The 22,000-nt window shown below is 44.9% G+C and overlaps 1 protein-coding gene across 1 annotated transcript in view; it reads right to left on the minus strand.

The window, feature by feature from the left end:
- LOC144180028 (uncharacterized) overlaps positions 1-22,000 on the minus strand; it is a 40,229-nt gene that overhangs the window by 17,952 nt on the left and 277 nt on the right. Inside the window, exon 2 of the mRNA XM_077708435.1 lies at positions 21,224-21,281. Coding sequence (XP_077564561.1) covers positions 21,224-21,281 — 58 coding nt within the window. The remainder of the gene's footprint in view (positions 1-21,223; positions 21,282-22,000) is intronic.

Genomic DNA, 22,000 nt, shown 5'->3' on the forward strand with positions numbered 1-22,000 from the left:
CTAGTCGCAACCACCTACTATGTGTATGAGGTTCCCAGGCTCTCCACAGAAGCAACGCAATGGAGAGAGTTGTGTCCCGTCAAAGAGGTGAAGTCTGGCATTGTGTGAGAAGGTGTATGCCCACAGGGTGCGGAGTAATGTTTCCTGGTTAATCGGTAGCGATTTGTGCGGGGAGGAGTACGTTCTATGGAAGAGGCCAGAGTGCTGAGTAACTTCTTGGTCTGTGACTGCAGGATGCATGCACTCGGGCCGGGCTTCATCAGCGCCGGCTAAGCGAGTCAAATCTCGAACCACGAGGTTGATGATCTTGTTTGCGTGGATGCCAGTATAAGCTGGCGCCCATACAATCGTGACTGGTCTCGTTGGTGGTCTCTGATTGATCATCGGAAGTGTTGTAACATGCAATCGACCGTTGGCAAAGTTGGGCCACGCCTGCTAAGGGTCTGTTATGAGAGTTTTGACGCCGCTTTGGCTAAGCGCACGTGCTGTCGCCGCTTCCTCAGCTTAGAGGGAGTTGTGTTCGGCGGTTCAGATGCTACACCTGTGGGAGCCTGCAGAACAGTAACACAAATAAAGAGAAGGTATTGAAGAATGCTATCGGGCGTCTCTTGCATCAAACCAGTTGATCGTTCCTCCCTTTTTTTCTTGGAGTTTAGTTTCTTTCCAACTGTCTCCCCTCGTATATATACACACGTTTTGAAAACCCTTTGATGAATATAAAATATGCATTAGGCAATTAGTTATTAACTTTAGTCCGAGATGTCAATTTTAATATAGCAACAACACAAAAGCGCAATACGGGCATAAAGAAACACCTTTTATAGCATTCAGGCGGTCTTCACATAACTTTGCGGTTGCTTTGTGCGTGACAAAATTTCCTGATTGGTCGGGAAGGAGAACGCTGCAAAATTTCAAATGCCAAGGACCCCAAAGATATCATGTTTGGTCCGACCGTCGAATCCGCCTTAACTCACACGCTAATTCTTTTAATCACAATTACTCAACACACCAGTCCCAACAATTCACATTAGCTCATTCACTCACCTAACTAATTTCAACTTCAACTTTATTGAGCATTTGTACATAGAAATGCGAGGAAAAACACAAAAAGCTGCAAAACTGCAGCTTGACGAGGTGTTTGCACCTTACGGTTGGCGTGGCAGAGCAGAAACAGGAGTTTAAAGCATACGCACAGGAAATAATCCTAAGAAAAAGAAATCTGGCCTTAACATGTTGATATTACATACAAACATAAAAAAAGCATTAAAACGCACTATAGCTCACAGTTTGTAAAATATACTTATTAAATGATATACATACACGCATATTGGAACTCATAGGTACATACATACATATAAATGTTAAAAAACAAAACAGGGTACAAAGGTATATAAAAAGAGAAATATTGGATATGTACGGAACCTGTGTAGACACAAAAAAGCAAAAGACAAAACTTGAAGAAAAAGTCATGTTATATACAGGGATGCATACACTCATCAAAATCTGCACTACAGAAGTATCCACATAAATAAATACACACAATATTGGCAAAAATGAGTGTACGGTACTTTTTAGATGCTAAAGTTTTCAGGGAATGAAGACAATGCCAATAAAACGCTTGAAAAATATTACAAGTAATTTTGGCTAAACCAAGGTTGCCACGAGAGACAACGCTTAATAGATTGTCAGTTAAAAATGTTCTATGTTCAGCAGTAAACTTTTCCTTAAGTCTCACTTAGAAATTGTATTTATAGCTATGCCACTCTCGGCTAGGTTATTTAAAAGGCGGGCAGTTCGGGATTGCAATCTATCATTGCCATAATTCGTTCTTGAAAACGGCACGAACCATGTACTCCTTCCCCTAATTTCGTACGGTACGTCCAACAGAAATCTTAAACTACATCGACTTAGACATGCTACACCGTTGTGTTGCAAGCTATTTTTATACTTTGTTAGAAGATTAAAGTTGTAGATACATTGGACAAGAAGCAAATTATACTGCAGAAATAGTTAGTTGGTGTGAGAGTCATATGGTACAGTTGACGTTATGTCGAATGGGCTTTTTCTGAAATAAATGCAGCTTATTAATATTTTTTGCGGAACTGGTTAACCATACTAGGCTGCAGTAATTGATGTGAGCTGTGAATATGGCATGATAAAGAATAAGTTTAATATTTGATGTAACCACAGGCCGTAGCCTGCAAAGCACCCCACACGCTCGAGATAAATTAGTGCAGACGTGATCGACATGGGCCTCCCATTTTATATGTTCATTAAAAACAATGCCTAATGATTTTATTTCACGAACTATACAAATCTTTTCAGATACGATGTAAAAACTGAGGATTCTGTCAACAGATCTTTGAGCTGGTGAAAATAACACCGCTTTAGTTTTCTCAGTATATATTTTTAACGAGTTTGCTTTATCCATTTGGGAAGCTTTTAGAGGGTTATGTTTGCAAAATGCAAAAGCTGAGTAGTATCACACGATTGAAAGGAAATGCTGGTATCGTCTGCGTAAATAATAAAATGTGCAATGTTAGTAATTTCTACGATATCATTCATATAAATATTAATCAAGATTTGCCCTAGAAGACTGCCTTGCGGAACTTCAGCCCTTACTTCTTGTGAAGAAGAGTTGTGTTCCTTTATTGCTACGACCTGTTGCCGGTTACCTAAATAAGATTGCAAAACAGTAAAGCCCCCGGAATCCATAATGTTGTAATTTTTAAAGCAATGTTAAATTACTAATTTTATCAAATCATTTGAAAAAGTCTATAAATATAACTAAAGTTACCTTTTTTTCTTCAAATCCCTGGATTATTAATTCTTTTTGCGTTAATAAAGCTAATTCGTTGACATATGTTTACGAAAACCGAGCTGTTTTGATGATATAATAGAGTGTTTGTCACAAAAGGACACAAGGTGTTTCGCGATTACTTTTTCTAGCCTTTTAAAATAACTGGAAGTACAGAAACCGGTCTATAATTGGAAAAATTGATTTTGTCCCCGGATTTAAACAGTAGCGTGACCTTAGCTTGCTGCATCTTTTTTGGAAAAACACCAGTAGTAAGACATAAGTTATATTATAGCTAAGCGGCGATACAAGAAGGTCCAGTACAAACTTAATATGCCGAATCTGAAGCCTATCGATGTCTATGGCCTTGCTATTTTTATTGACAAGAAAATCGACCATATTTCCTGGGGCGTTACCGGAGAAAAAAAGGCTCTGTGGGATTAAAATCCTTTAGGAACCTCATAGCGCTTTCATTGTGGGAGCATTGCATAACATTCGTTAAATAGTGAATAAACTTGGTTGCCAGTTCTTGACTCTTGAGTGGTTTATTATCTACTCTCAATTCAAAGTCGTCGTTACGGGGGGTAAGTGGGTGCAAAAGTTTATTCAATTCCCGCCACATGACATCACGCCGGGAGGAAGCCTCAGAAAACACATGTTCGAAGTACATTTTTTTAGTATAGCGTAAGAACTTTGTCACAAAGTTTCGGTACTTTTTAAAGGCTACAAAATCGTCCCTGTTCTTTGTTTTTACGAACTTATGGTACAATAAATCTTTTTTACGGATCATCTTCAGACATTCGTCTGTAATCCATGGTTTCCTTATATTCTTATTTTTCATGACGATCTTAAGAGAAAAATACTTTTTATATGCATCTTTATATGATTCAAGAAAAGTATCGTAGGCATCATCTGCAGTGGTGCACAGAAGTAAAGGGTTCCACCAAATAGAGGGAATTTTCTGACGAAAAGTAGTCAAAGTATTCTGATTAATATCGTGAAAAGCGAAAGATTCGGGGAATTGCTTACATCTTAGTATTTCTGTGTGCATTGAGAACATATATATAGGTAAATGGTCACCTATATGTACACCAATCACACCGGAGATGGTACTGCTACTTGTATCACTGGTTGTAAATACATCAATAAGACTTTGGGAAAGACGGCCCATACGAGTCGGTTCTTTGATCACGTTCATGCAGCCGAAATAACCGAAAAGGAGCTCTAGATCACGCGAATGTGCGCTTGCCTGTAATATGTTAATGTTAAAGTCCCCACCAATAGTTATTTGTAAACCATAAGACGAAACAAAATTGAGAAGGTCTTCTAAAAATGCGAAACAATTTTCGAGTTTTCCATCAGGGGGGCGGTACACAACAACAAAAATTGCATTTTTACATTGCACCGTTAAAGCTTCATAATCTGTCGTAACTGTCGAAAATTCGTTCATGGTACTACAAGAAAGCTGTGTAGACACGAGCTGTAACACACCCCCACATCGCGGTAGGACCTATTTAGAAAGAACGTGTTGAAGCCCGAAAGGCGCAGCACTTCTGTGTCACTCGTATACGAGGTTTCCGTTATCATGACAACGTCGAACTTGAAACTTTCGAAGCTGCGTTTTCTTTTCTTGTAGTTTCACATTCTTCTTTCATTTCCTGGTAGCTTTTGTTGAAGAATTCCCAGCTTTTTTGCATTTCCACATTTTCTTTCTTAGTGGTTTCATATTCTTTTTTAATTTCCTCGTAGCTTTTTTGCATTTCCCTTACTTCTCGAAATTCACGCTTAAGATCAGCGATCTCGCGTCTTAGGTCAGCAATGTCAGTTTTCATGACCAAAGCAATGCGGGATTATACACAAGGGCACACAATAGCAATGACACTGGGTGGTTGGCACGAGAGGCAACAGAAAAAGTCACTGAGTAAGCGAACAAGATTACTACAGAATATTCAAACCTGTGAAATAGGAAGGCGACTATCAGGCGACCGTTCTGTTCGCTGCCTCCGCTGCCAAGTGATGCTGAGGTGGACGGAGCGTTCTTTTAAAGGATCCACTTCGTGACGAAAGCCACACGTGGTCCAGGAAACAGGGGGTGTGGAGAGGCGATGTGGCGAGGGGGTGTGGCGAGTCTATCCGCTAACCCGCACTAATCGACTTCAATCCATTCTCCTCTTAAGTTTAACGTTAAACAGATTCGAGATAACATAAAAATGCTATCAAATATACTTTAAAAGTGGAAATTAGGATTCCCCATTTTTTTTTAAATCTCATGTTCTCTTAGAGCAGGACTCAAAAGACACAACGGCACTGTATGCAAGAAAAAGTTACGTTAATTTTGAGAACTGCGAGTGTTTGTGTCTCAGTGCTGTTTGTATATAACTTTCCATTCAAACTATAAGTGGAAGATATGGATGTATTGTTGATGGTGTCCCTGAAGGCCTTCACAAGCAGACAGGGATGCATGCGAATTAACAAGACATTAAAAACTTTAGGCGATTTTAAACACCATGTAGAGAAACCATGAAGAATATTCCATGATATGTTGCCTCGTAATAGGCGTTATAACTTAAGGTATTCTAAACGTAAAAGATAATTGGGAGAGATGGGCAGTGCCTAACGCAAAGTGATAGTATATACCGACAACTTTACATTAAATTGAGGGAAATAATTAGAAGAGAACATGATGGGCCTTGGGAACTGCAGACTACGCAAAATATTTCATGGTTCTGTCCGGGAAGTGGCAAAATATCTTCAGACGCAAGGTAGGGTACCGAAGTGGAAAACTAGAAATCACATTTTTGAAGCATCGGAACCGGTTCGGAACGGTTCCTTTGATTCGTTCCGGTTCGGGTTCAGTTCCAAAATGGCGGAAAAAATACGGTTCCGGTTCAGTTCCGGTTCCGGGCAAAAATTCGGGTTCGGTTCCGGTTTTCGGTTCGGTTCCGGTTCCGGTTCGACACCCTGATCATGCCACCTCTCCGACCAGCAATGGCTGGGGGAGAGGGATCGGAAGGCCAGCACAGCCGAAGGCATCCCGGACTAAAGCTGTTTCCCACCGTGCAAGTCCTGTCATACCAGCACCTCGACTCTGACCACACAATTTACACGTCACCATTATTTTCTTTCTCAACGTTAGTACGGATAAGAGCCCTGACCAATGGCTCCTGGTAGGTCAGGCTTACCTGCAAGCCTCGCGTTTCGTATCCGTAATGTAAAGCCCGACGAGATGCTCAGCAAAGCAAACCTCATTCCGCGATAAGCTGTGGTTGTCTTTCTGGCACATGTTCGGCCTCGCAGCTCACGCTTCACTGGATGTCAAGCCGGCGCGTCCGCACTACTTCGGATGTCCAGTGGGATGGTGCGATCCTGTTTTTGTAGTTGAGTTCGGAGCACATGATGTGTGGCAGCCAAAACACACCACGCTGGCGAAGAACGACGCTCTCATATAATGCGATTGCTTCATTTTCGTGTTTTTACATTGGACGCACGTGGTATAGAACCCTTTGGAACCGGCATTACCCATAACCGTCTCGCAACTGCGGTGAAAGACCGGCTTCTATCAGTAGCTCGATGGGTGCTTGCTTGGCTTGTGCCTGGCGGCGACTTTAAAGGCCTTTAGTTTCCCTCCTAACATCTAAAAGTCCCCGTACATCGTGTTTCCAACAGCTCTCCTCAATGGCCAATTGAAGTGGCCAAATATGCAAATCCGGGAATGACGAAGCACAACCTATAATTTGGCATAAAAATGTGCACTGCGCAGGCACAGCACGCAAGGCGTAAATTGCGTTTGGAAATCCGCAATGTTCCTGCGCAGTAGCCCTTTTTCACTCAAACTTAGTGCGCGGCAACGCCATTCGACGTATTTCCATAAGTTCGCTCGAGCTGAACATTCTGGAGGATTACTGACCTTGTTTACGTAAGAAGGTCGTCATCACCCTCTTTCACTTACGATACGTGTCCGCAACGTAATATAAACGAAAAACTCCTTTTTAAAACGAAAAATATCTCGCGTAAAGAGGTCTTTATGCGGGAAGTAGAGTGAATGCATCTCGTACATGGCTTCTTGGAATAGATTTAATGGCTCGATTTTTTATGCTGAAGCATAGCTGGTTCACGCAGAAAGAAGCTGCGTCGGTGCCTGACGCCAAGAAAAATTAGCATGGTCGGCAGCGTACCATCTCAGTTCAAGCTTCTGTGGGGCTCCAGATTTCAAATTAGAACTGAACGAAAAGTTCTTCGGGGTGATGCTGTCCTCTACCAGGCTTCGACGCAGCATGCTTGTCAAGCAAATATACGACTCGAGTGCAAGGCATCATAGTTGCTAACCGGTTAAGCAATCCGTTTTCTCTTCAGGGAGAAGGGGAGCTACTGTGGTAAGCATGCTGATATTACATATAACATTATGGTCTGATTAAAAGGGGCTGGTGATTTCAGAATGCATGCGCTGCGCCGAGGTTCACAATCCTAACCATGCTTCTAAAACATTTTCTTTTCAATCCTGTCTCTACTGGTTGAGTGGCGGCCAAAGCGGAGATGGGGTTCGAGAGCGCGCTAAGCAGACGGTATTGGTACAAGGTTTCAGGAACATATTGGGATTGTGAAAGGAAGGTACAAATGATACGAATCTATGCACAGTGTCAAGGCAACTGCAAGGTCAATATATAAACTGGATAATAAGGAAACGTGTACATGTGCTAGTATTCTGCAGTGAACCGCAGCAACCGCCCCGGGGAATACAGCGCCTGCCATGACAAGGAAAAGTGAATGACTTTCCGCATAGTTTGTAGACAATGCGAAGTCAATATGTTTCCTTATAGCAGAAATGAAAATGAACATTTCTGCACGATGGCTATATATTAAAAGTGTGTTTTATATGCAGTCGTTGGCTTTGGAGACCTTGCAAGCTAGAGAAGCAACAATAAAAATTGGAATGGTGTTAACCTGAGAAATCGTGACAGTCCCCGGAGAATCACGGAAGTGACGTTGCGTGGCACGTAGAGTGTGGAGCAGGGGTGCGGTGATAGGGCGCGTTCCCCACGGCACCACTGGACCTGAATAGAAAAATGGCAAGTTGACTCGTATAACTTTAAACCCAGTTCCACCCAGTGTGAAATCTCCTGAAACAGTGGAGTTGTAATTCGCATGTCTCTCCCTCACCTAGCAGGAAAAAGCGAAACCCGCTGTTGCGAGACCCCTCCACCCTCTTACGATGGACCTGGGGAAGGGTTTTACTGAGGTGTGCCCTTTGTGATCAGCGGCCTGTGGCATGCCCTTGATGGCGGCTTATCGCGGAACCTACATGCGAGACCCATAGCGTGCCTCGAAGCCTGCACTTGCGCGTGCGTGGCTCACTTGCAACCGCAGACTTATAAAATGGTCCTACTTACACCAGCTATTTTATTAAAAATAAAACTCCCCTCCTACTGTTCCTCTAAGCCTAAGGCCACATTATTTATTAGGCCTGTTTTTACTCACCATCTTCCCAAACGAAGCATCAGCTCTGTCTTCGTCACGTGCGTCGTCAGTGTTTTGCGGTTGTTCGGCATGTCCTCCAATCATGAAGCGTTTCGTTTAAATTCGCGGCATAAAGACAACCCATCGATGTGAACACTATAGCTTACTATACACGGGAAAGAGTTAAGAATGGCAACAGCTCATGCGCGGCATCACGACGCCTAATTTATGGACCCGGATGTGAACGGGCTCGCGTGTTTTGAAAACACATCGCTACGAAAGCGTGATGTTATTTGTCTTTTCTCAGTTTGTTGTCTCTGCAGTTGTTTTTAAGCATACTATTTCCAAGAAATCACGGAAACGGCTCATCCCATGTTCAACATCTTCCGAATAATGCACTGTTTGCGCCGCGCGGAATGATATTCCGTTGCGATGATGAGGCCTAGTGGGAACTTTCGTTGCTCTTCTTACCTTGTACCCGAGTCTAGGGTAATTTATTGTAACTCGCAAGGGGGCTTTCGTCCTTTTTCTAGTTCATGTTTAACTTTTTTATCGCATTCTATGATCCTGCGCACTGCCGGAATCGCCCCAAATAATCGATTAGAAACTGAAAATAGAGAAGCGATTTTGAGTTATCACTGGACTCCAAAAAATGACCTTGACACCGAAACTTCAAGGCGAGGGGCAACTGAACACATAAGGTGAAATTGTGTCGGTCGGATGAAATTGTGTCGACCAGTGCCGATCGGCTCGTCGTTCAGCATTCAACCCATTCCCGCCACAGCAGTACTTGCAAACTACAATGATCGTTATTCGCCTCTGCTACCTCGGTCAGCGGAGCAACCTCCATGGCAGCGACCTCACACTGCGGGCAACCGCCTCTAAGGTGCACCAAAAGCATTCACCGTCAAGGAAACCAGGCCAACGCAACGCTCTCTTTTGAATCGCCAGAGGGCCTTCAAGCGCATGTTGAGGCAGGGGAAGTCAATGGCATCCTCCACACAAGCCTTGTTTGCCCCAATATGCCATCTATCAACCAGACATGAACTTATTTTACGCAGGCGCTGCTTATTATTGTGTTGGCGTAGCTGGTTGCTATTAGTGATGGCCTCTCAGGGCTTTAACTTATGAGCTTTGCACTGCCCAACCACCGTGCTTGTTAGTATACACCGACACCACCAAGGCTACTCAAGAACTCCGGCGCGTAAACAGTACACTAGGCATTACACGCGATGCGCACTAGATATTCCACTCATTCTCGTTCGCCCTCTAGACCTGCCGAAGCTCGACAACGCATGCTCTTGCCGACTCTTCCGGTCATTCGCAGGAACGGGTCTACCCGCTCCTGTTTCTGCAGCAGTCACTGGAGGGCACCGTACTCATAATAAAAAAGATACTTTTCGGCCCTCCATGGATGCCCTTCTCCCTCTGCGTGGGTCAGACCTTCGTGGTGGCCTAACCAGCCGCAAATAGTTCTTGCTTCAGAGAATGCGCCTGCGCGTAGCAATCGCGGCTGCTGTGCTAACAACGTGGACTTTTAGTTTTGCAAATCCCCTCCTAACCTGCCCCTACACCCTGCCCTTATTGATGAGGCGCCATTATAAGACTTTCTAAGGATGTATCCACGGCTCAAACCAGCCCGCGGAAAGAAAGGAAGGAAGGAATACATTTTTCGTTCGCTGGGATCAGGTATTGGAGGTGGAGAAAGCCCACAGTGCCGCCGCGATCGCCGAGCCCGGGGGGTGGTCTATACATGGCCTGACTCCCCCGGGTCGCAAAATGAATGATAGTGAGTGTCCAGTGCTCCGCAGGCTTCACAGGTAGGGCCAGTAAAGAGGGGTTGATGACTGTGTATCAATTGTGTTCTGTGTGGGAAGGTATGTGTTTGTAGGATGATCAGCATGTGGCCTGCCTCCCGGGAGAGGAATGGTTGCGCGAGCGGGTATCGGCGGCGGAGAAGGCAGTAGTGCAGGGAAATATCCTAGTATTGCAGGCGACAAGTTGGCTTGCCTACACGGGCTTCGCGTGTAGGCGTAGTGAAAATAGCGACCATGTAAATTTAGCTCGCTAGCATGTACGTGCACCACTTCGTTGGCGCCGGCGACTGTGTGGGCTGGTGTCCACAGCAGGGTCACGATGTCGGATGGAGGATTTTTGGAGAGAATTTGCAAGGCTATAGGAGAGATGTTACTGCGAATAAAATTGAGAGTCTTATAGGAAGAATCCGGGGTGGCACGCTGGGTGAGCACCAGTGTAATGGCTGCCTCTTCCGCCGTGGTTGTGTTAATAGTTTGGATGGTAGCCACTGTGATGTTTGATAGTGTGTGTTGGCCAACAACAGCTACACAGTGTGCCGTTTGTGAGGGTATGGGATGGCATCAGTGGATAGAGTGCATGATGACGGCGGGTTTGGCGTGGGCGTTGGCTCGTGCTATTCGCCGCGCTGCATGGAAAGTTGGGTGCATGCGGCAAGGAATCAGGGAGATTCGGATGCTGTTGGGCGGATTCGGAGGTGGAATGGGGAAGCGGGAAATAGGATGGTGGGTGGTAGTACGTATATAGAGTTGAAAATGTGCCCTATAGGGGAGGACGCGAGGCGCGGGAGTTGGGAGATGTGGTGGGCATCTTGTCATTCGCGTATGGTGTCGTGTATGCCGAGGCTCAGTAAGTGATGCGTTGGTGCTTATGGGGGAAGCAGTAGTACATGCCTATACGTCTTAAGGAAAAGGGCATCAAGGGATTCGAGCTGGGTGGAGGTAATAGTACTACCATCCGGTTGGTGGTACAAGATACTGCTGAGTAGAACACCGTGTACGAGGTGCCTCTAATGAGATGCGTGGTTTGGGTAAGGTATTTTTTTACATGATGGAGGGTCGGTGCGTGTGATCTGTTGTGTGTGAGGATGAGGCCTAAGACTCTAAGTTGCTGTGTGTCGGGTATTGGAACACAGTGTAGAACAAGTTGAATGGGGGGTTCAGAGGGGGTGTGCTGCAAGGGGGCGTAAAAGTTAGGAGAGCGCATTTTTGTGGAGAGCAGAAGAGCGCCAAAGGTTCGATGTGGTCTAATACCTGGTTGAGGCCATGTTGCAGTGTTGTTTTATTCTGTTGGTCGGAGCCAGAGTGAACCCACAGGGCAATGTCATATGCGTACAGTTTGCTGCGTAGTGCGGGTATGCTGAGGAGTGAGCGGGCAACAGGGATTAGGGAGAGGCTAAATACCGTTGGCGAGACGACTGTTTCTTGTGGCATTCCTCGGTCTGGCATGTGGAAAAGATCAGACTGGACATCGCCCAAATGGATGGTAGCAGTACGTTGGGTAAGAAAGTTAGAGATCCAGTGATAGAAGTGTAGCGCTATGTTTCGGGATGAAACTGTCTGAAAGATGCTATGATGTGAGACATTGTGAAAGGCTTTTTGGAGGTCTAGCGAGAGTGTAGAGGTGTGGTCTTATGGTGGGGTGTTTTGGTGGAAATCATGATAGTACTCTATAAGAGCGTCATGAGTGCATCGGTTGAGTCGAAAGCCGATCATGTTGAGGGAGTAGGTTTGTGTGTGTTCAAGGTGTGCATTGACACGATTATGCGGGACATGTTCGAGAAGTTTGCCACGGCAGGAGGTGAGAGAGATAGGGCGAAGGTTGTGTATGGACGGGGGTTCCAGTTTTGGGGATAAGGATGATGTTGGAGTGTTACCAGGTGGAGGGGAGGGTGGGGTTAAGCCCATGTTGGTTGAAAAGTTCCACAACGTGTTCTAGGGCCTCCTCATCTAGGTGTCGTAAGGTGGCATTTGTGATATCATGTCCTAGCGCTGTGCTGCATTTCAGGGCTTGGGTCGCCGCGTGTAGTTCTGCAAATGTGATAGGGGCATTGAGCTGTGGGTGTGCGTTGCACTGTATTGTGGAGAACAAAGAGGGTGTGGTGAGGGTGGTGCGATGAAAATGGAGTGAGGCGGCCGCATAGGGCGGTGGGTAAGAGTTGAGCTTACGCGATCAGTTGAGTGGTTTGGTGGTAAGAATGGGTGTTTGTGGTGCGTGGGTCGAGTCAGGCACGGACAATGTGCCAAATGTTGCTATTGGAGAGCTTGCCTCGCATTTCGTCGCAAGTGATGTTTCATTGCTTCCTGGCTAAGGTGAGTGCGTATGCCTTGATCTTCTTATGGAGGGTTTGTAAGTTGAGAAGAAGGTGCCGTCACTCTTTATGTTTCCGCCAGTGCTCCCCTATTCTGGAGTAAGCCTCCCAAAGGTTACAGAGCTGTGTGTCTACATATTGCACTGGAGGAGCGGGATCGGTGGTTTTCGTAGCAAACTGTTTACCTCAGAGAGGGTGGTTCATCCGTTGTTCTAACTCGGACTCGCACGTGGTCGTTGGCGACAGGAGGCATTGGATACAAAAGTGATCCCAATCTGTGCAAGTTCGTGGTGGGAGTTTGGGCGTTGTGATGATTCCCTTAAAAGTAAGCGATGTGCTTTAAAATGTAGTGACATCTGTCGAGTGTATTTGGTGTCCTCGAGTTGTGATGGTTAAGTTTCTCAGTGCTAAAGGTGAGGTCTTGAGTGGTGTCGCGCTGGGCACTGTTGCCAATGCGTGTGGAGGAGGAGGGGTCTGTGCGGAGTGTGAGTTGAAGAGAGTGTATACGTTCAGTTAGTAAACTACCTTTGCGAGTAGTGTGAGAGTATATCCACTCCACATTGGGGGCGTTGATGTCGCCTACAAATATTAGAGGGTTACGTTTAGCGAGAAAATGGCTTGGTGAGAGAAGTATTTGAAAGCGATCTGTTTGGGTTTAAGGGGCTATAGATGTTGAGAAGGTGCAGGCGTGTGAGAGAGGATTATGGTAGGTAAAGAGTAGTGAGCAGGTGTGCGATTGGTGAGGTGAAAGTTTGATGCTTGATAGCAATATTGCAGTGTATGAGATTGGCTATGTGGGGGAAATCTGGTTGGGAGTGAGGTGCATTGTCTTTTAGCTTTAGTTGATGTTATATTTCCTGTAGTGCGAGGAAGGTTAGGGGATTGGAAATGGCTGCAATGTGTGCTTGCAGGTTGACTCTGTTATTTCACAAATCATGTCATTTCAACTGCCACTGGTGTTGAGGGTTAGAGGGCCGGCTCATTTTGGGATTGGAGGTATGCTGCTGCGTGCGAGCTTCGCTTGTGTTATGTGTACTGATGTTGTGACTTCGTTGGGCTATTCATTTTCAGCGTTCCTCCTTTGGTGAGATCCATTGCTGCCAAATGGTACACTCTGGTGCGAGCACATCGTGTGGGACTTCCATACCAGCTGACCAGCAGGACAGGAACACGGGAACATAGGGGGCTCAGTGGTCCCATGTTAGAGGCACTCGTCTACTCTGTGTGGCTCAGCGCAGTACCCGTAACGCCTGAACCACTTGCGGCAGTGCTTTCTAACATGGCCAATGGTAGCGCACAATTTGCATGTGGGGATGTTGTGTTAGAAAAGTGTGCACGAAAACTAGCCAATGTTTAGGTATGTCAGCTGCTTGAGTTGCCTGCAAAGGGGTATAGGGGTGGTTATTGTGATGCTTCTTTTTCCGTTCGTGTTTATGTAGTCTGAGGTAATGGTAATGGCTTGCCTTGTCCCATGAAGGCGAGTGTGTTGTGGTAGAAAGGAGCTGGTGTCGTCGACTGCGTAAAGCCCAACCGGAACGGCCATTCGAAACATCGGGGTTTTTGGGGGCCAGGATGTGCATGTTGTAGCGTTGTGCCCGCGGGTGTTGCTCGATGGGTTGTTTTAGGCGAGTAATTCCATCCATGCTTGAGGAGGAAGCCACCACCACGGTGTTCGCATCCTTAAGGCCTGCGTATACTAGCGTCAGCTGTTCTGGGTTGAAGTTTGAGGTCAGAAAGTTCGCTATCGTGTTTGTGTTTACACATCTTTGGTTGCTTTACGGGTTGTGGATGATGTTTGAGTTTTTTGGGTAGGTGTTCGCAAGAATGGGTTGGGTTGTGGGGTGTTGGATTGGTGTGGGCTGAAAACATTGAGGGTTGGGAAGCAGGAAATGTTTGGGCATGTGGTGGTGGCTCAAACGTTAGGAGGTTGGGAGGACGTTCATTGGGAGGCATGAAGGTGAGTCGAAGAGCGGGATGGTTGGAGTGGGTGAGGTGGTTCAGGGGATTTCGCGTTTGCGTGGAAGGAGCGGGAAGTAGGCATTTTTTCGGAGTGTCTGAGGGTAGCGTTGAAGAAGGTGGTAGCCTGGTATAGAAATTGGTGCAAGAGTTTGAAATGGATGTGATTTGGCGGGTGCGTTAGATGGGTTTGGGGTCTTATGTGGATGGGAACAGAGTTTTTCAGCAGGTGTTGCGGAGGAACGAGTAGTAGGTCGTCTCCACTAAGCGGTGCAAATTCTTCATCGTCAGCGGTTCGTAGAGAGATACCCAACAGGATGTTTTTATCTTTCGCAACGCATCCAACACGCGTTTACTACTCTGTTCCGTGAGGCCATGCTGCTGAGTAGCAATAAGTGCACTCATGAATGGGTCATTCCACGCAAAACGTCCCAGCCCTAAAATCGACCATCGCCAATTTCATTGAAAAAAATTGTGCTAGGTGCCTATGAAGTGTAGGAGGTCGGCACGGAGTATTTCCCTTGAAAAAAATTTTGCGGTCGTGGGAGCTATCCGTGAAATTTCTGCAAACACGCAAAATGTGGTTGGAGATAATAAATTTTAAATAAATAGTGAAACTATGTGTAATGACAAATATTATTTTGGATCATTTCCCTTGCATTGTTCTTTGATGTGGGACTGTGTCTGAAGCTGTGCAAGTATTTTTGGCGTTGTATTGGCTAAGTAAAAACACAAAAAATGGCACGTTTTTAGGACTTTTTCGCCGTTTACGGTGTATTTTTGTGTTGTCAAGCGACACAACCAATGTTCATTCAGTATCGAGCCACGTGTGCACATGCCTGCCACAAAAAGGGGTGGCGGCACGAACGCGTTCCGAGTTGGGGGCGCAGTTCCATAGTGGACACAAGTGCGGCTGATTGTGAACTTTAAAAATTTATTTCTCGCCTCAAACAAAATTTACCCGAATCAAATTTTCTAAATTAAAAGGCAAGATGCTGGTGCGTATAATGAGCCATCTCATGTAATTTTACCTCGAGGGCCTTGGGGCTTTTTTTAGGTGGGAAGGTCGGCAAAAACTCATTTTCTTGTATCTTTGTAAGCAATTTGCTTGAAAAGTACGCTCTGTAATCGGCCTAAATTATTTTTACTCGACACTCAAAGGCCACATCAATGCACGATAGAAATATTTTGGGTGACACTTTCACGGTGCCTTTGCGAAAAATTCCTAAAAACGTGCCATTTTTTGTGTTTTTACTTAGCCAATACAACGCCAAAAATGCTTACACAGCTTCAGACACAGTCCCACATCAAAGAACAATGCAAGGGGAATGATCCAAACTAATATTTGTTATTACATATAGTTTCACTATTTATTTAAAATTTATTATCTCCAACCACATTTTGCGTGTTTGCAGAAATTTCACGGAGCGCTCCCACGACTGAAAAATTTTTTTCAAGGGAAATACTCCGTGCCGACCTCCTACACTTCATCGGCACCTAGCACAATTTTTTTCAATGAAATTGGAGATGGTCGATTTTTGGGCTGGGACGTTTCGCGTGGAATGACCCGAATTCTATGTTGTAGCGGATGGTGGTGTCTACAACAGAATCACGGGTGTTTGTGCGCTTGTAGATGGTTGCGGAAATGGTGTGCGAGGGTGTATGGGGAAAGGGTTGTTTGTACCTGAATCAAAAGTGGGAAAGGGGATGTTTGGCTTTGTTGGCTTAGGGGCGATTAAAGGGGTGACCGTGAATTGGGTCTTGACCTGGAACGAGGGTTTTTAGTCTTTTTGTGGTTTAATGCGGGGGGGAGGAGGAATGGTGTTTAAAAGGGTGTGTGGGATTGGTCAACAGGAGGGGGAATGTGATGAAGAGGATGCTACAGTTTTCGACATTGTTGCTTCTGGGTCAGGCTGAGTTGAGCGTGCTGACGAGTTGTTATTAAAACAAGTGTGGTCATGGTCGACATCCTCGGCGGAGGTCTCACATACCGTACTTGAGCTCTCAACCATGCACTGGCCTCGGGTGGAGGACCTTGATTATGCTCTCAGCGTTAGTTGAGTGGTCAACGCTGGTTTTGTGCGCTTCAAGCGATGCCTTGGCTCATGTTTGTTGGTTGTCATGGTTGAAGAAGCAGGTTCAGCAGACAAGGGGCTGGAGAAAAGGTTGTGAGGCGGAAGTTTTTGGGGCGTTTTTTGTTCCCACTGGGTTTTTTCGTTGCATTTGGTTCGCTCATGCCGTGTGGAGAGGGCTGAAAACCCTGCTTGCCAAAGTGCTGGCTTGATGATTGAGGTACCAAGAACCCCTTCGGATACCGAGATGGTTGGGGTACCGAGACCTCGGGACGGGATGGGGCGCCTACGTGATGACTGGGGTGTCAGGAAGTCAGGAAATGATGTTCGTGTCGAGTTAGAGCGTAGTAGGTGAGGTCCTACCACAGAACGTCAGGCCAAGAAAATATCAAGGTGTAGTGCGGGCAGGAATTGTCGTCCAACAGTTGAAATTACTGGGAAAAATCTATAATTTGCGTATTTTTAGTGCGACTTTGGCGGTTACGGTGTCTGTGTTTACGTGTTGTTGCAGTTAGTAGGCGTTCCGTGTTTTTTGTATTTGATTTGATTTTTATTTCTTGGCAAAAACCAAGGGGAGGCTGAGACTAAAGGCGAAAGTGGCCTGACAGATGCCTCATCCACCCGAGGTGGGTTCCTGTGGGCAGCGTTAGCGCCCCAAGATGGGTCCGCAACGCTCTGGATACGGACTCCCAAACTTCAAAATCCGGTCAGAAATTAATATCAACGCTCTTAAAGGGCCGATTTTTATGTTTGAGATGTCTATGCTAATAATAAATGACGAGGAATGCGTTTCTCAAGGTTTTGTGGAGCTAGGTCTTGAGGGTTGGATTTTAGTCGACGACGTGTGAAAGTCGCTTGTTTTTTGGAAATTTGAACTCCATTATTGCACTGAAAAAAAGGTATTTAAGAAGGCGCGCATGCTGTAGTAAAGCGCCCATTGCCGTGAAAATTGCAGTGATGTTCTTCCTTTTCTTCTGCGTTAGTTTTTTTTTGGACATTAAAGCTTAAAGTTCATTTTATTTTTGCTGCATAGGCAAGCTTTTGACAAAAAAGGTGTGTGAAATGATATTTATGGACGGATTACGATGATTAGGGTATCGTTGTGTTTGGAATCACTGGTGTTTTTGTGGTTGCCTTCAACATGTGCAAACGCCTAAAGAAAACGTTTTTTTTTGTGTGTGAAAAGTTGTTTTTTGAAGATTTTTGCTATAATTTAAAAAAGTACTTATCCGAAATAAATAAAAATATTGTTCTCGTCGTCGGGCCGTGGTTATAAAGAGGCTAAGCTCAACACATGGGGGCAAGAGGACTTCACCCAGGCCACCCTCACATTATTCATAGGTTTGAAACTGGACACTAGTTTCCTGAAGTGCACCCGCTGAATTGTTTTTTTTTTCTTTTCTTCTGTGTCGTACCCCGTTCGGGTTTTCGGATGCTAATGCACCTTAGCACATCGCAATGTCCGTCTGTTGGCGTCCGTGCCACAGCATTAAGGACGAACGGCTGAGTCGCAGAAAAAAAGGAAACCAGCACCGGCACCGGCAAGATTCGAACCACCGACTCCCGCAACAACATGCCAGGAAACTAACCCGCTACCTCCAGACCACGCCTTTTTTTATTTCTAAACATGTCCTATGGTAACACAGAACCAGTGGTACAAACAAAATAAAGTTGAACTAAATTTCAAAACCCCAATACCTGCTTTGATGTATCGCGCTAGTGACTAAAATATTTTCGTCTGTGTTACCTTTTCCACCTGTGACAACCAGTCTGCTTCATCAACTTGTGCTTTTATAACTTCAATGAAGGTGATTACGGCCTCTAGGAAGTAGTCCCTGACAGGACGCGCATCAATGTCGAAGTACCGGACTGCCACCCGGCACCTACATATACGGTGCAGGCCCAGTAGGATGAATAAATTCAACGGAATACCATCTTCGTTTTGAACAGACAAATACCAAATACCGTGCCCGTCGATTGGAAGTTCTTTTTTCAGCGTTCGTTGCAGCACATCCCACAAGAAAACCCCGTCACAACAATCAATGAAAACATGTTCAATCGTTTCCAGTTTTTTGCAAAATCCAACATTGTTCCCCCAAGGCATAAAGGAACCCTTTCTTGCATCCATGTCTTAACAAGGAGAGTGTTTGTATGTAGCCTAAAGAAAAACGTTTTAACCTTCGGTGCAGCTGGCATTCTATTAACACGTTTCAACACATCTCGACCCGGGTCTGCAGAGTAAACAATCCTATACTGGGGAACTGGAAAGACAGTGTTCCAAAGAACACCATGCAGTTTTTTCCTAGATACTGGACTGAAGTAATCCGACAAAAAAAGCGCAATTAGAAAACGAAAACAGTCAACAAGTTCCTTAAAATAGCACTATACAACGCCGCCGATCGAAAATTAGAATATAAAAAAGGCAACGAATCGCACTGCGACCCCGAAATGTCCGTTGGCGTCCGTTGGCGTTCCGGCACACAGCATTGTGAGTTAACATGTGAGTCACGCCACCTAAAACGGTACAAAATGCAAACAAATCACACATTGCCACGCCGTGAGCGATTCCGAGGGTGCGAAGTACTGAAACGCGAATTGTCTTTCGTGTGGAGCTTGTCATTTACCGTACATTTACTGCACCTCAAAATATTTTAATACTCCGAGCGCATCAGCACGCACGATTGATAAAGGTTACGATGACACAGGCAATACACACATTGCATCCCAGTGCTTGGCAGCCTCGGCCTCGTTCACGGCGTCCAAATATGCGATTTTTCTATTGTTTCCCTGTTACTTATGCCATGGCGAAATGGCGCTGTAAAAAAACAATATCACACAGCGAGCACTCAGTCTCATACTTGGGCACGATGTGTTTACTCAATCCCGTCACGAGAACGAAAATGGGGCTTCACATTAACCGCAGTACTATCTTGTCATATGTTTGTCAGTGAGAGGAAAACCTGCAACCAGTTTCTTTCAGCGATTTTGTCTAAGACGCGCTTTCTGATCAATGAATACCTTCTAGGCCACTGTAATAAACAAAGTTGGCCACCGTAGTTACAAATGCTTCGCTGCTCGCCCAGTCCAAACTGCCCACGCGTGTCTCCGCCATTTGAGCGTTTACTTTTATGACAAAACAATTAACAAGCGGAAATGCTAAGGTTCTTTTATATTCGTAAACAGTCCGGTTCAATTATACTCCATTATTCTCTGAAAAACCACTAGTTGATCTACTTATAGTTGAGATGCTTTATTATACAACCGACGCTATCTTAGATTTTTTTCTTCTGCCTAGAAAACGAATATTCCACTCGTTGAGTTGCTGTAGTAAATGTGCTCTTGTACGGTTTAAAATCAGCATTTAAAGCAAATTAGCGTTTCGTATTTGTATATAATTACTACCTGCATAAATATACTGCCGTCCCTGGATTTGTCTCCATGAAACAAAAATATTATCGCAATAAACAATGGAAAGAAGAACAAGATGTGACGTTGAAAACAATCACCTAAAGACGTATGGGGTAATTGTATCAACGAACGTACACCAGGAATCTTGAGGACGGTCTTGTAGTAGGAGTATACCAAAACCCTAACATTGTTATTGGACTCTTTTTCACGCGGGAAGCATTTACGCGTAAAGGGATTTGCAATGCCTCCTCACCTACAATTCTGGTGAGTGCGTTTCTGAAATGTAGACATGAAGTGCTCCGACCGCTATTGCAATACACACTCTCAGCATAAAAATACCATGTCTGAACAAAGAGCGTCAGGTTTATTTTTCTATTGCCCCTGTGTAAGAGCCGGGGTTATCACGACCACAGATAATCGAAACCAGTAATGTTCTCTCTTACTGAAGTAGAATCCCAAGAGTTACCTGAAAGCCATCGACCCGATGGAGCCGTGCCGTCCAGGTGATTTTGACCACCGTCGAGCTCAACGCACGCACGGTCACGTGGCACGGAGGGAAGGGTTCTGTTCACAGTTAGGAATATACAAGGGGAAGATATTCGAGATAAACATCGTTTACAATGGCGCCCATTCTTCATACAGCGCATTGGAACTGGCAGAAGAGGATGTAAAAAAAAAAGCATTGTTGTTATCAGTGGGCTGTTAACTGCCTCATTTGCAGTTTCCCAATAACATCGTTTGCGGGGCAAAGCCATTTGTTCTTGCACAGCACCACACACTTAGCCTCCAAACTGGAAGAAGGTGGCCCATGGTGCGAGATGAAGGATATTACTTCAGTGGAACACCCAAAAAATCCCAGGCGACGAAGAACGGCAAACGCAACAAAACCTCCCCTGGGCAGTATTTGTGGTATGGGCTGCGCGTAGAGCAGGAAAATTTTGCTCGTAAACTTCGGGAGACCAAATTAAAGGACCGTAAACTCCCTTGCAAACTGGTTTTGAAGCCTTTCGGACGCAATATGGCAGAGTAGTGCGGAAGGTTCTTAAAACGAAACGTGCGGCGTTTTTTCGGAGTTTCAGGAATATCTTTACAATTTTTTTCTATTCACTAAATATCTGATGCGTTTTTTAGATATATTGAAGACAAGGATGGCTGGTTTACTTCAAATGACTGATGAACTTTGCTCTTAGAATTCTCAACAAGAAGTATAGGTTTGACCATCCGATACTGTTGTGATGATTGGAAAAGTGTAACAAAATTGGTGTCACATAAACTGCATTCTGCTGGGGAAGTGACATTAGTATTTTGTTGTACTCCATTTGTAGTTCTGTGTATTGTTGTTGCACTGACTTCCATATTTTCCTGTACGCTCACTTTTTATTGTTGCAAGGATAACTTCAGGGTAGATACGGCCAGATACTGCAGCAGCCAATGGAGCGCCTAGTGAGCGAGTCTTCACCACTTCCACCTGAAAACACGGTGAACGGCTTGTGGCGCTATGGTTGAGGAATCTGTCTCCTGGTGGACTCTGTCTGTACAGAGCAAGTTTTCATTGCTGTTCGTGTTATTTAAATATCATGAGCAATAAATAGTTACCGAAATTTTTATTACACCAAAGACTGTGTATACAATGCATGATTCTGAGGAACCTGCCATGTATTTGATCACGCAATGAAAGTCAAATCTGTGGGAACCTACTTCTAAAACCTCCGAATTAAGCGGCGAAGTGTAGTTGTAAAACTGCGTTTTTAGTCAATGTACGCAATTGGCCTTTAAGTTCTGCATGGTTAGCAACGCAGGTATATCACCTAAAGAAACACAGCATGGGATTTTTAGTGTTTCGAATTCAATCAAGCTAATAAATTTGTAGTCACCCGGCAACAGCACAAGAGTACATATATAGTCTGATGTCGACCCTAAACGGTGAAAATCATAAATAAGAATTCTTCCAATAAAAATACCTGAATATTCCCTCCTAAATCAACCAGATGGGGATCTTTCCGAAAAGGCTTCGATCTGCAGCGAAGACAACCAGGCTGATGACGAAGATATGATAATAATAAAATAAACCAGATTACCAATACCGGCATCATCACTGCCCGTCAAGGCGACGAGCAATCAGGCAGTTTGAACGGGATACCCCGCATTGTTTTAGGGTGCGGTAGACCCAAAATGTCAGGAAGGCCA

Source organism: Haemaphysalis longicornis, unplaced genomic scaffold, assembly GCF_048455015.1.
Source record: "Haemaphysalis longicornis isolate Haplotype H1 unplaced genomic scaffold, Haemaphysalis longicornis Haplotype H1 scaffold_4, whole genome shotgun sequence".
Lineage (NCBI taxonomy): Eukaryota > Metazoa > Arthropoda > Arachnida > Ixodida > Ixodidae > Haemaphysalis > Haemaphysalis longicornis.